The sequence below is a fragment of the Athalia rosae genome, chromosome 3 (assembly GCF_917208135.1).
Source record: "Athalia rosae chromosome 3, iyAthRosa1.1, whole genome shotgun sequence".
NCBI lineage: Eukaryota > Metazoa > Arthropoda > Insecta > Hymenoptera > Athaliidae > Athalia > Athalia rosae.
The window spans coordinates 24,823,456-24,835,682 of NC_064028.1; the positions used below are offsets into that span (position 1 = coordinate 24,823,456).

Sequence of the window (12,227 nt, forward strand, 5' to 3'; positions counted from 1 at the left end):
AGTATCCAATGTTTATAACAAAAATAGTTTATTACTCACCGCTCACTGCCACTAGTGATATCAGAAACAAGTATGAACTGATAAACAAGATCACATTAACGTGGCATATACTGATTATACACTCGGCTGATTAAATATTTTCAGTCTTCAAAACTGACTAAATAAACGCTTGTTCGCTGGCTAAACTGTCGGCAAAAGGCGCGACGATCACTTTAGTTGCAAAATAAAATATCAGGCCAACAGTTATAGATACAGGTAGTGCCGGTAGCGCCTTTTTGAAGATTGCAAGGAGGAGCAGAGTGAGGCACAAGCCCTGGAATATAGAAAATAAAACACGTTTGTTAGACTGAAAATTCTTACTTAAACCAAATGATTATTCGGTCGATAATGACACGTACAATTAATATAGCTACGAAACAAGCTAGCGTTGTATTCCAGTCTCCGTAACTTGAAGCTTTGCCTACGAGAACACAGTAGAAAATGAAATCGCCTAGGCCTAATTTTATCCCTCTTTCTTCTTCCATCGTAGCCTGCTGCTGCGATTCGTTTCTGGATTCTGCAAGTCTTGAGGGTGTCGTTAACGCTGAAGTATCTTCTCTAATCTCCCTTGCTCTTCTGGCACTACGATCAGCTGTGATTCAATTTAGAAATTATCATATAGATATCCTATTTTGATCATGAAATTTACTTTCCGTTACCATGAGTAGCGACCCAGTCGCTGGTGAATCCTTCCTCCGAATCACCGGCAGCATTGCCAGTTTGCGTTTGCATAGGAGTTGGTGAACCAACTGTATCACCAGCAGCAGCGTCTCCACTGGTCATGGATATCGTGGATGTTGCTACATATCCAACATAATTCAGTGTGAACGCATAAAGAATTGTGGAGGAATAGATCAGTGCTGGAAATATCGGCTCATTTCTTGCCTGTGCCGTTTCTACCAATATCCGCAGAGGGCCCTTAGGAGTGAGGACTGCTATCAAATCTAAGGAAAATCATTTGATTATCATGGGCAAAGTAATTCCTGATTATCTAATGATATGCAATAGTTACCCCATATGCTAATAACTGCGAGTACAACCCAAGTCGTCCATTCAGGCAGGTATTTAATAAATACCAAAGCCATAAGAGCAGCAATAAAAATGAGATAAGCTTGTTGCAGTCGTAGTGGCCCTTGCCAATGAATGCAAATCATGCCAACGACACCAAAGTTCCATAATCCAATAGCTAGTGTTACCATGTCCATTGGAATATTGTAGGCTCTCAGAAGTTCTCTAAAAAAAATCGATTTGTAGAGATTTCTAATGTTTGAATCACTTTTAATGTTCTACTCACTCGCAATATAATATCGAGAAGAGAAAGAGCAGCATCAACGAGCTCACAATCAACCAAGCGTGGATAGTCTTATAAAATCTGTACTTATACAGCATGATTAGTACCACCGTCATTCCAACAATTACCGACATTAGAATGAGCGAATTGGCCACTGCCTGCCATACCTTTGTACTTGTGTCTGAACTTTCTTCATGAAACGGTGTGTATACTCTGCGTGAAAAGTGCAATGCGTTTTTCAATTGAATTCATCAAACATCTCTTACTTAGATTGGAGGTATAACATACAAGTAAATATCCTTTGTCGTGTAGAAGTTTATAGAACTAATGGTGGCGACGACGACGAGCATGCAAAGCGATACAGGAACAAAGAGTTTTATAACATGTGCAGCTCCATATTTCAGTTCCTCCTCATCTTCATCTGTGAATTCATCTGAGTTATTGGCTTGGCCTGCAGGGTTTGAACCATGTCCCCTGCGCCCGGGAACTGTTGATCCTGGTGTCTCGATGCGAACATCTGGTATTCCATTCTCTCCCTATTTGAATAATGTAGTTTTGTAATAGCTAATATTTGGCAAATGCTGCTAGCTGGGTATCAGATATTGGAAACAAAAATTTCATAAGAGTGACAGTTAATGAGCACGCGTTCCTTTGTAGTTAACTATGCTTACCAATTTTAGTGTGGAGCAAATAAAGTTCCAGCTCGTGTGTCAAAAAGGCAATGGGTGTAATTTTCAACATTTATGACTAAGTTACTTGTAATCTTGAATGGCGAAAATGTGAGAGGATGATACCTTTACGAAGTGGGCTCGTGGAGTTACCTGGGATGAGGTCTCGCTCGCCGCTGATCGTTCTGTGTTATTTTTTGTACGTTTCTTTCGTCGATCGTTTGCCAGCCCATCTGTACGAACCTCGGCAACGTGCCCGTCCATCAGGCTTGTATATTCGTTCGCCGAGTCCGAGTCACTATCAGTCATTCACGAAACTGATGACAATTTTTAGATATTATAAGGTTAATGTCATTCACTTATGACAGACCGTGACGACTGCGACGCTCCCAAACTGGCGATCAAAGCGCTGTGGAAACCATCGGAAGGTCGCAGCATCACATTTTTCCCGGGCTTGAATTTGAATTTCTCTTTTTTGAATCATACGCATTCTTGGTGGCTTAAAAATTTTCGTTGATGATTCGGATCAACGCAGGTTTGGACCATTGATACCTTTCACCTGTAAAAGAACTTTCAATTTTTTGATGAGCTTCATTTAAGCGTTGCCGCAGAGTTTGTGAAGGAGATTGCTTCGATCTCGATCACCTGCAGTGTTATTAATTTATAATTCCGATCATCACTATCCCCACTTCAATAGAAATTCTGCGATTCTAAATCCCTACTTCTCCACACTCATGAGCTCAATTATTATAGGTACTTATTCAGTTTACACGCTGATTTTATTTCAGATGTGAATTGAAGCTCAGATCGGCAGATCTTTCTTGGATTATTTTGAATTTATTCTAAAATGATCAATAAAAAATATATTTACACTCTACAAGTGTGCGTTTTTCTATTTTCTATTATCTCTGCCGACGAACAAAGTAAGTATCTTGTTAATTAATCGATTCTAAAATTGGCCTGACAAATATTCTATAAATTAATGTTGATACATACATATGTTCTTAATGTGAAGTTCAATTATTATTGCAAGGTGATATTTGAAATTACATCGAAAGTTTAAAATTCCGAGAATTGAAGTTACTTACCCATATATCTTTTCCTAATGAGCATGAAAGTCGACAAGTAATAAACCTTACTATTTGAAATTTGAGAAGGCAGTTATATACAATTATTCGTTATTAACTGACGTCTCATATGACCGTAAATCAATGCAGGGCAGAATAGGATACCCCAAAAAATTTGGAATTTTTTTTTCTCCAAATGATCCAAAAGAACTTCAAACATCATTCTGGATTTAAAATATTTTTTTTTTTCAAGACTAATTTCAACGAAATATTGATGTTGATAAATCTTTCTCATTGATTTTAAAGATGAATAGAGGAAAGAAGTTTCATCGTATTTTTGTAAGTGTCACAAAGCTCGGACTTTTCTTGTGTACCCCTTTTATTACCTCGCCTTCCCTATGAACAATTTGCTTTGAGTTATTACTGATTACGAAGTTCAAAGGCGATTCGACGAACGACTCAAAATTCATTAAAGTAATAAAATATAGAGGTTTTCTTCGGCATTTTTATTACAACAATAATTTAATTAATCTGTTAATGTACATTATGCGCGATATTATGTGACACATCAGATTGACCCAAATATCAAGTTAACTTTCAGGTCTAATTAATTCTGTAGTTATGTATAGATTACCGCGTATGATTAATTATCACTGACATCTGACCTTTTTATGACCTCAAAGTGACCTTGACACGTGCAAATTCCATGGGTAAAATGAATAATACTACTTCAAAATTGCGTACTATGTTATGGTACTAATAATTTTCAGGCAGCATCTGTGACAAATCAAGATGCAAAGGTCCGGTGAAATACTACGAAAGTTTAGGTTGCACTCCGATTTACAGTGACGCTGATAATTGCTGCCCGATAAGATTTAACTGTGATCATCTTAAAGGGAGAGCAAGAAACAAATGTTATTACAGGGGCCGCGCTTACGAAATTGGAGAAGCCTTGGAGGCAGAAAATACCCTACCTTGTGACATTAACTGCGTTTGTAGCGAAGGGTGGAAGGACATGTAAGTGAAAAAATTCCAGTTTTTTCATTAAAATTTCACAAATCTCAAGCAGGATCGGAACATCAATTTTGTTTACAGTGCGAGTTTCTCGTGTGCGGAGGTCGATTGTTTTGGTCTAGCAGACCCGGGATGTTATCTCAAATCAGCTCATAATCAATGTTGTGATTGGCCTCAAATATGCCGTACGTTGATCCTTTTTTTTCTCTTTAATTATCTTTTTCTAGTACTTCGTCAATTATATTTTCAAATATTAAAACAGTACACTTTTTTCATGTCTTGCATTATGTTTAACAGCTGCTAACGAGACCAACTTGGCTACATGTGAGCTTGACGGCAAGACGTACTACGACGGACAGCCATTCACTCCAACATCAGAACCAGATTTATATTGCATTTGTGGTCCCGGGTACACAGGTAAATATACGAAACAATCAACTAATGTATTAAATACTTGAGCAGCTAACAAATTTTCATTTTTTTATTGTAGGGCAAAATGTGGAGCCGTTCTGCAAGAACAGGAACTCAGAATCTTACCCCTGTGACGCAGATTTGAGAGGAGCTTATGACATACATAACAATTGCACACCTGCATTTTACATAAACCAAAATCCAGCCACCGAATGTAACTTAATGTCCCGATGTCGTACGTATAATTAACGCATTGCATCTACTGCTATCATAGATATCTTATATTTGAAAACTGGAGGCCTGCATGCTACGCGATTGTACGTTGCGTGTATTTTATCATCATTTTTATCAACGTTGAATTTTGCAAGTTATTTGTAACTAACTTGCAATAAATTGTAATGATTACAGAGAACAAGAATGACGAAGTATTAAAAAGAACTGCCACGACTAAAACTGAGCTGGAAACTATTGATAATCCAGGTGATAGCAATTTAATTTCATAATAAAAATAACTGCCACTTAATTTTTCAACGGAATTCCATCATTCTCATTGAACAAAAAAGAACTAATAATAACAATACTAATAATTCAAATGAAATTGAAAAAAATGCATACAGATTGGACCTGCATCTTCGGTAACTTGACGATGAACCTTGGTGACGAATTGAATCAAGGAACTCACTACGATTCTGTCTGCATTAGATGCGTTTGCGAAGTTCCGCCGTACCCAACCTGCCAACGTCTCCCTGACAATGAATGCGACGTCACCGTTCACGCTAAATTTGATTGACAATATTTTTAAATGAATCATCGAAAAAAAACGTCCTATACTCATGAGAATAATAGGATTGAAAATCAGTTCAATAAAAAATTTATCAACATAAGCCCTTATACATTTAAGATTATACTCGGAATAAATATTATTGAAAAAAAAGTCTTCAAAGATGTCACCTTTTATGCAGGGTCACCTACTAGAAAAAAAATTTGATAAAACTACAAGTTTACGGAATATCCGACTGACTGCGTGTCCTTTCCAACAGGCCATTCTCTGTATGAGTGATATATCTATAAATGCATGTAGAACTTTATCTATACCTACACATAGATATATTGAACATTTTTGTAGCTGCACAATTTAAATTGCAAATGAATAATTGCGAACAGTAATTACTGTGCCTGATATGAGCTACGTATTATATTGATTGTGAGTTGTGCCTGAAAGAAGAACTTCGACCGGATCAGATCCCAGTTAATATCATGTCAGTTATGTTTTTTTTTCACACACTGAATACATTCATCATACTTGTCATTGCAATATTTTTATATTTTCAAATGTAAATTGGAGACCAGCTGACATTGAGCTGAGAAACATACGCAACTTCTCCTCGCTTAATACGAATATGTGAAAAACACCCTATGTACGACACCGAATGCGGTACATAAATGAATTTGGCATTGCAATTTTTCGGGGGGGAAAAATTCAGTCAACATTCAGCATACGGAGTCTGTGTGTATCATACTCGACAAGAACTAGCGAACTTGATGTGTGTCTGAACAAATTAACATAAGAATATCTTAGCGAAACCGAAAAAAAGACAAAGATTGTAAAAATGAATTGACGATATTAATTATTCACATGTTTTTCAATAAATAAACCAGGGGAGATATTCTCCGACTTGGTTTTGGTCACTTATTTTACACATCGAACACCATTAATGGCCATTATTGATAAAAAGTGAGGCTGTGAATGAAAAATAAAAATAAATAGCGTCTTACTGTGAAGTTTGTGAAGATCGTCCCCACTTCGATGCTTCATTTGAATATTCCTTTTCCTGAAATATAATCCTCTTCGAGTTACGTATATAAGTTGTTCCGTTGGTATTCGGAACATTCGTAATTCAAAAATCACTTGTGAAACGTCTCTCTACATCTAAAATATACCGACTGTTTAATTATGATCGTTGAAAAATACATTAACACAATGATTCACTTGTTTTACATGATGTCAATCCTGCTTTGTACAATCTCTGCAGATCAAGGTAAGTTCAGTGGTTTTCTTGAATTCTCATGTACCAAAATTATACAGCTCTCTAGGAAAGTTCGATCTATTATACGAATAACTTATTTTGTGAATAACGAATATCTGTAACGAGTTTTGGGTAATTTTGTGTGAATAAAAAGCAATAAAAACGAGAATTTTTCCCGTCCAACATCATGACGAACTATAATATTACCATAGATATATCAATATATCTATGATATTACTAATATCTCCGTCCGGATAAAATTTCACAAAATTATCGGTATTAATCATCTCGTTTAACCAAGAGGTCAATGAATAGTTATAAATAGCTACAGAGATCTGTTATATTTACAAGATAAATTTGAAATTGATAATCTAAAATTTTTCACATCTCCGGTAGTTTCATTTTTTTTGTTCAATAGATAAAGTCTGCGATAAATCAAAGTGCAGAGGAGTGGGAAAATACTTGACTGATTTGAAATGCGTTCCCACTTACGGTCCCGATGACGATTGTTGTCCAATAAAATACAATTGTGATCATCTCAAGGGCAGAGCCATTGACAAATGTTATTTCAAAGGCCACGTTTACGAAATCGGCGAAACTCTTAAACCAGGTGATGGCAAACCGTGTGATATCGGGTGCCATTGTAACGCAGGATGGAACGGTACATCGTCAGTAAATTGATATACCTATACATTTGGATATTATTAAACATCGTCAAACCGGATAAGAAATTACCACGTATTTTTAAGATTGATCAGAACTTTTTCTGAGTGATATATACGTATAAAAAGTTTCGTTTATTTCAAAAATACAAGGTAAAAAGTCCACGTGAAACTACAAGATGATTTTTTTGATTTCACAGCGCTCACTTCTCCTGCGCCATAGTCGATTGTTTCAACCGACCAGAACCTGGTTGTTACCTCGAAGAAAATCATGATCAATGCTGCCCAGGACCAAAAGTGTGCCGTGAGTCGATTCAATTTGAAATTAATTACTTCAATCAAGAGTTGAAAAAGTATTCAAATAAAGGCTGCCATTTCGCCAAAAATTACGATCACTCACGTGAGATTTTAGATTTTGATGAACAGCAAGCTGCGGAGACGATCGAGTCGATTGATAAGCCATTTTCAATACGGCCATACGATGATATGACCCAAAATTTACTATAGAACTTTGGTTATTTGGAAGCGATTATTTGATCATATCACTCGCCTGATAAATTGCCACGTTATTTAACAAGTTTCACTCACTTGCAGCCGCTACTAGAGAAAATTTGGTAAAGTGTGAAGTCGACGGAAAAACTTACTTACAAGGACAACGATTCACACCGGCATCAGACCCAACAAAATCCTGCATTTGTTCTGAAGGATACAAAGGTTCGTCGAATCGATTGTCAGTTATCAGTTGATAATTGAAAATCATTTACAACATTTCAGGTGTAAATGTGGCGCCATTCTGTAGAGATCCAGAACCCTTCAATTGCGATACAGAGCTCCATCAAGCTACTGATATTTATGAAAACTGCGTTCCAACATTCTACAACTCTCAAAATCCGGCGACCGATTGCAATTACGCATCCAGATGCCGTGAGTAAAATAAATCATTTCATTCTGCGCGGTGATCTCATTTCCCAAAATTGCTGATTCGCAGTTCTGATTGCTTTTTTCAATTTCAGAAAACGAGAAAGACAGAGTTATACCTGGAAATCAAACTGGAACTCCGGCCGAATCAGACCCAAGTAAATATCACGTCAAATTGCCGATGGTTGCAATCTTTGATTCATAATTTTGTAGGTGATACCTGCACTTTTGGGCGATTGAAGATGAACATTGGAGACCAATTGAATCAAGGAACATGGTGGAGTTCCGTCTGCGTTAGATGCATTTGCGAAATACCGCCGTTACCAACCTGCCAACATCTCCCTGACGATGAATGTGACATCACTGTTCACGACGAATTTCAATAATTTTCCATAATTGTAATCAACATTTATACGCTTCTTAGCAATTTTGTAACAAGTACAACCTGCGATAAATAAGTTGGTTTTCATTATTGTTTGTAATAAATATCAACGAACAGTGAAATTAATTAGTCGTGTCTACGACCCTCCTCCATTGTACAAATTATGTACCTCATGAAATTGAGAAAATCAGCGTTGAAAAAGATCAATATGAGAGCCGTTGTCTTTTTTCTATTTCCCATCATGGGTTACATAAAAGGCAAGTCCTAATTACTCGAGATATTATCTGATATCCACATAAACGTATAACTGGTTCTTGACGATCTTGACGATTCTTGACGAATCAAAATACTAATCGTGCACATTTTCTGTTGAATACCAAAATATGTCAATGAAAGTCACCTTGAAAAAGTTGAGGATAATTTTTTTTAAGAATTTAACATCTCAGCCTGAGGCACGCGTATACATATGTATGTAATTACTCATTATACCGGAGAATCGAACATACTGAAGGAGAATAGTATATTCAAAAACACATGCACAGCCGGGCGATTAAGTGGTAAAGATTCTTTTCGACCGGATTTGATTCGAACGTTCTAACGATCTAGTCTAATATGTTAGCCAATCAAAATAATAATTTTGTGATCCAAAAGCGATACCCCACTTCGAAGTGAACTGATTAAGGCGTATTCCCCACTTCTGAAAGATGATAATATTGATACTGGTCCTGTTGTTACATACATAAGGACTTGAGACGTTAGTTTTTAAGCATTCTCGCGTTGAAATTTACACTTGAAACAGCTATTCCCTGCATTCGCAATCATTGTAAGCGAGTAGATCACATATAACCGTTCAAGAACACTCTAACATCATGATGTACCTATTTTATCTATTTCCTATGGTAATTTGTGCGATCTTTGCGGATCCAGGTTGGTGTAATTAGTGATTGTCAATTTTCCGTTGATCAAAATTACGAACATTGCCGTCATGAAAAATGTTCGAACTACCACGGTATACTTATATGAATATTGTTATCGTACAATTATCATGGCTACTGTACAATACCATCGTTCATATTAAAAACGTAAAACCAGTTTACTACTCGGTTTACTGATTATGAAGAAAAATGCAAGGAACCGAGTGAAACGTAAAGAATAAGAATACCGATAATAATCTGCAGTAAACTTTGAATCTCGAATGATGTTCTAGATTTAAAGTTCACCGTATGATGATTGTAAGAGCACAACAACGTAAAGATCAAAGCATCACGAGTTTATCTATGGCTGTATAATTATATGATATGACGTATTTTATAATTAACAATGAGAGAGCGATAAATTGCTGTTGAGGAGAATTTTCGTTTTTAATAGATAATTTCTTTCTTTTATCAAATCCTACATCTTTCTACAATTAAATTTTTATAATATTGAGATTAACGTTTTGTTGTCTAGACGAAGCCTGCGATAAATCAAAGTGCAGAGGAGTGGGACAATACTTGACTGATTTGAGATGCATGCCCATTTACGGTCCTGACGACAATTGTTGTCCAATAAAATACAATTGTGATCATCTCAAGGATAGAGCCGTTGACAAATGTTATTACAAAGGCCACGTTTACGAAATTGGAGAACGTCTCAGGCCTGAAGATGCAAGACCATGTGATATCGGGTGCCATTGTGCATCGGGTTATAATAACAATCCGTGGGTATTTTGTTATTAATTTTTATGTGTTTCGAGAATCGAAAGTAATCAATATATATCCATAAAACTATAGTAAGAATTATTATCTTACAGCGCTAAATTTACTTGTGCCGTGGTTGATTGTTTCGCCAGAGCACGACCTGGTTGTTATCTTAAGGCTAATCACACCCGATGCTGTTCAGGACCAGAAGTGTGCCGTAAGTATAAAAAAGAATGATCTAAAAACACTTCCAATCAATTCTGAAAACCATTGGAAACTAAAAGAACGAACTTTTCGTGATGATGCCGGCGAACATAAAATGTACCATTCCTATATCGCAGCCGAGACTGAAGAGAATCTAGCAAAGTGTGAAGTCGATGGAAAAACCTATCTAGACGGGCAACGATTCACGCCGGCATCGGTCCCAAAGAAAAACTGCATCTGCTCTGAAGGATACAAAGGTTGTTTAAAACGGCAGTTGATGATCGTTTGTCAACTTAAAATCATTTGCTATTCTAGGGGAGAATATCGCGCCATTTTGCAAGGACTCAGAACCCACAAGTTGCAATACAGAACTCCGTCGCAGGACTGAACAGTATCAAAATTGCATTCCGACGTTCTACGGTTTTCAGAACCCGGCTACAGATTGTAGCTACGCTTTCAGATGCCGTAAGCACAATAGAAAATTTCTCACTCCGCATGAGAATCGACGAACTTAAATTCTGAATTATTTCGGATTATCTTCTCCCTTTATTCTCAGAAAACGACAAAGACAGAGTTATACCTGGAAGTGGAACCAGATCTTCGGCCGAATCAGACCCAAGTAAATATCATGTCAACATGCTATAAATGATTGTAATCTTCAATTCATAAATTCGTAGGTGATACCTGCACCTTTGGGCAATTGAAGATGAACATCGGAGACGAACTGAACCAAGCTACAGACTACAGTTCTGTCTGCATGAAATGTGTTTGTGAAGTACCACCGGTAGCGACATGTAAACGTCGTCCTGACGACGAATGCGACGTTACCGTTCACCCTGAATTTTAAAATTCTTGGACCCGAAACCGTTCCAGTAGAAAACATACCAACGTACCGTCATAGGCACAGTGCAATTACTTCAGTGTAGGCGGTGGCAATTTTTAAGAATTTTCCAAACGATCTGTTGGAATCATAAAATCGATACTAAAATTGAGCGTATTTATAGATAATGATTTTCAACTAATCTTGAAGTTTCTACACTTAAAAAAATTAATTTTGTAGTGGCAATGAAATTACATGCAATAAGAAAAACGTTTCTTTTGTGCTTGAATTTATTGTACCTGTTTTTACCCCTGAATACAACTTCCTTCGCTTTACATGTGTACAGATAATTTGAGATTTTATTAGGGTATTCCCCATCCGGCTATGATTCCTCTTCAAGAATCCACCAGTTTCAATCGCGATGTTATAAATAATAGCCGTAACTACAACTTGTGATGTTATAATTACAATTGTTCTATGTGAGAAACGAACGAACGAACGTCATTGCGATTATGTAACACGCAAACCCATTGAATAAATAGGTAACATTCATACAAGTATATACAGTAAGCAAACGACATAATCAGATATACACTATTTGAATATTGAGTTATTTTTTTTTTCTTTTTTACTCGATGACCACTTCTACAGCCGATTAATAACCAGTTATAGTTGCAAGGCCGAAAGCCAAATAAAATGGGGGAAAAACTGTGAGAAACCAGAATAATGAATAAAAGAAAATAAAAAAATTCAAATTAATTTTTCATATCGGTACCGATTATGAAAGATTAGTTGATACATTTATCCCTACTCTGCCCTTTAAAAAAAAAACAACGTAATTATAGACATGATATTACCTACAGGCTTTAGAAGTACAACACGATATCTAAGTTTGAATCATTCTTTCATCAAGATCATAACGTGCCAGATTAATATTCATGCACCGGATCAAACATGGTGGATCGAAAATATTTTAAAAGTATTATCAATTGTTTATATCATTCTACCATTTTCGGAAAAATTTCTACCGATCAAGGTTCATATT

At 36.4% G+C, this 12,227-nt stretch overlaps 4 protein-coding genes across 5 annotated transcripts; 3 read left to right on the plus strand and 1 right to left on the minus strand.

Annotated features, from left to right (window-relative positions):
- Window positions 1-4: 4 nt before the first annotated feature.
- LOC105686864 (presenilin-1) lies at window positions 5-2,543 on the minus strand. Of its 2 annotated transcripts, none has more exons than XM_012402054.4 (7): window positions 2,125-2,543; window positions 1,619-1,866; window positions 1,334-1,543; window positions 1,052-1,272; window positions 699-983; window positions 399-631; window positions 5-313 (listed from the first exon to the last, which is right to left on the minus strand). In XM_012402054.4, exons 1-7 carry the CDS (start codon window positions 2,305-2,307, stop codon window positions 158-160), a joined length of 1,536 nt encoding a protein of 511 aa, XP_012257477.2. In that variant the 5' UTR covers window positions 2,308-2,543; the 3' UTR covers window positions 5-157. The 2 variants fall into 2 exon arrangements, with proteins under 2 accessions (XP_012257477.2, XP_012257480.2); XM_012402057.4 differs by having other exon boundaries at window positions 2,152-2,538.
- Window positions 2,544-2,762: 219 nt separating this feature from the next.
- Window positions 2,763-6,272, plus strand: LOC105686865. The gene is made up of 7 exons (XM_048652513.1): window positions 2,763-2,921; window positions 3,836-4,082; window positions 4,161-4,264; window positions 4,377-4,496; window positions 4,570-4,725; window positions 4,899-4,970; window positions 5,108-6,272. The coding sequence occupies exons 1-7, from the start codon at window positions 2,846-2,848 to the stop codon at window positions 5,278-5,280; spliced, it is 948 nt and encodes a 315-aa protein (XP_048508470.1). The 5' UTR covers window positions 2,763-2,845; the 3' UTR covers window positions 5,281-6,272.
- Window positions 6,273-6,344: 72 nt separating this feature from the next.
- LOC105686866 (kielin/chordin-like protein) lies at window positions 6,345-8,601 on the plus strand. The gene is made up of 7 exons (XM_012402059.3): window positions 6,345-6,529; window positions 6,936-7,185; window positions 7,380-7,483; window positions 7,774-7,893; window positions 7,954-8,103; window positions 8,193-8,255; window positions 8,311-8,601. The coding sequence occupies exons 1-7, from the start codon at window positions 6,445-6,447 to the stop codon at window positions 8,481-8,483; spliced, it is 945 nt and encodes a 314-aa protein (XP_012257482.2). The 5' UTR covers window positions 6,345-6,444; the 3' UTR covers window positions 8,484-8,601.
- Window positions 8,602-9,227: 626 nt separating this feature from the next.
- Window positions 9,228-11,452, plus strand: LOC105686867. The gene is made up of 7 exons (XM_012402061.3): window positions 9,228-9,406; window positions 9,929-10,178; window positions 10,272-10,375; window positions 10,500-10,619; window positions 10,678-10,827; window positions 10,919-10,981; window positions 11,040-11,452. The coding sequence occupies exons 1-7, from the start codon at window positions 9,349-9,351 to the stop codon at window positions 11,207-11,209; spliced, it is 915 nt and encodes a 304-aa protein (XP_012257484.2). The 5' UTR covers window positions 9,228-9,348; the 3' UTR covers window positions 11,210-11,452.
- The last annotated feature ends 775 nt before the right edge of the window (window positions 11,453-12,227 follow it).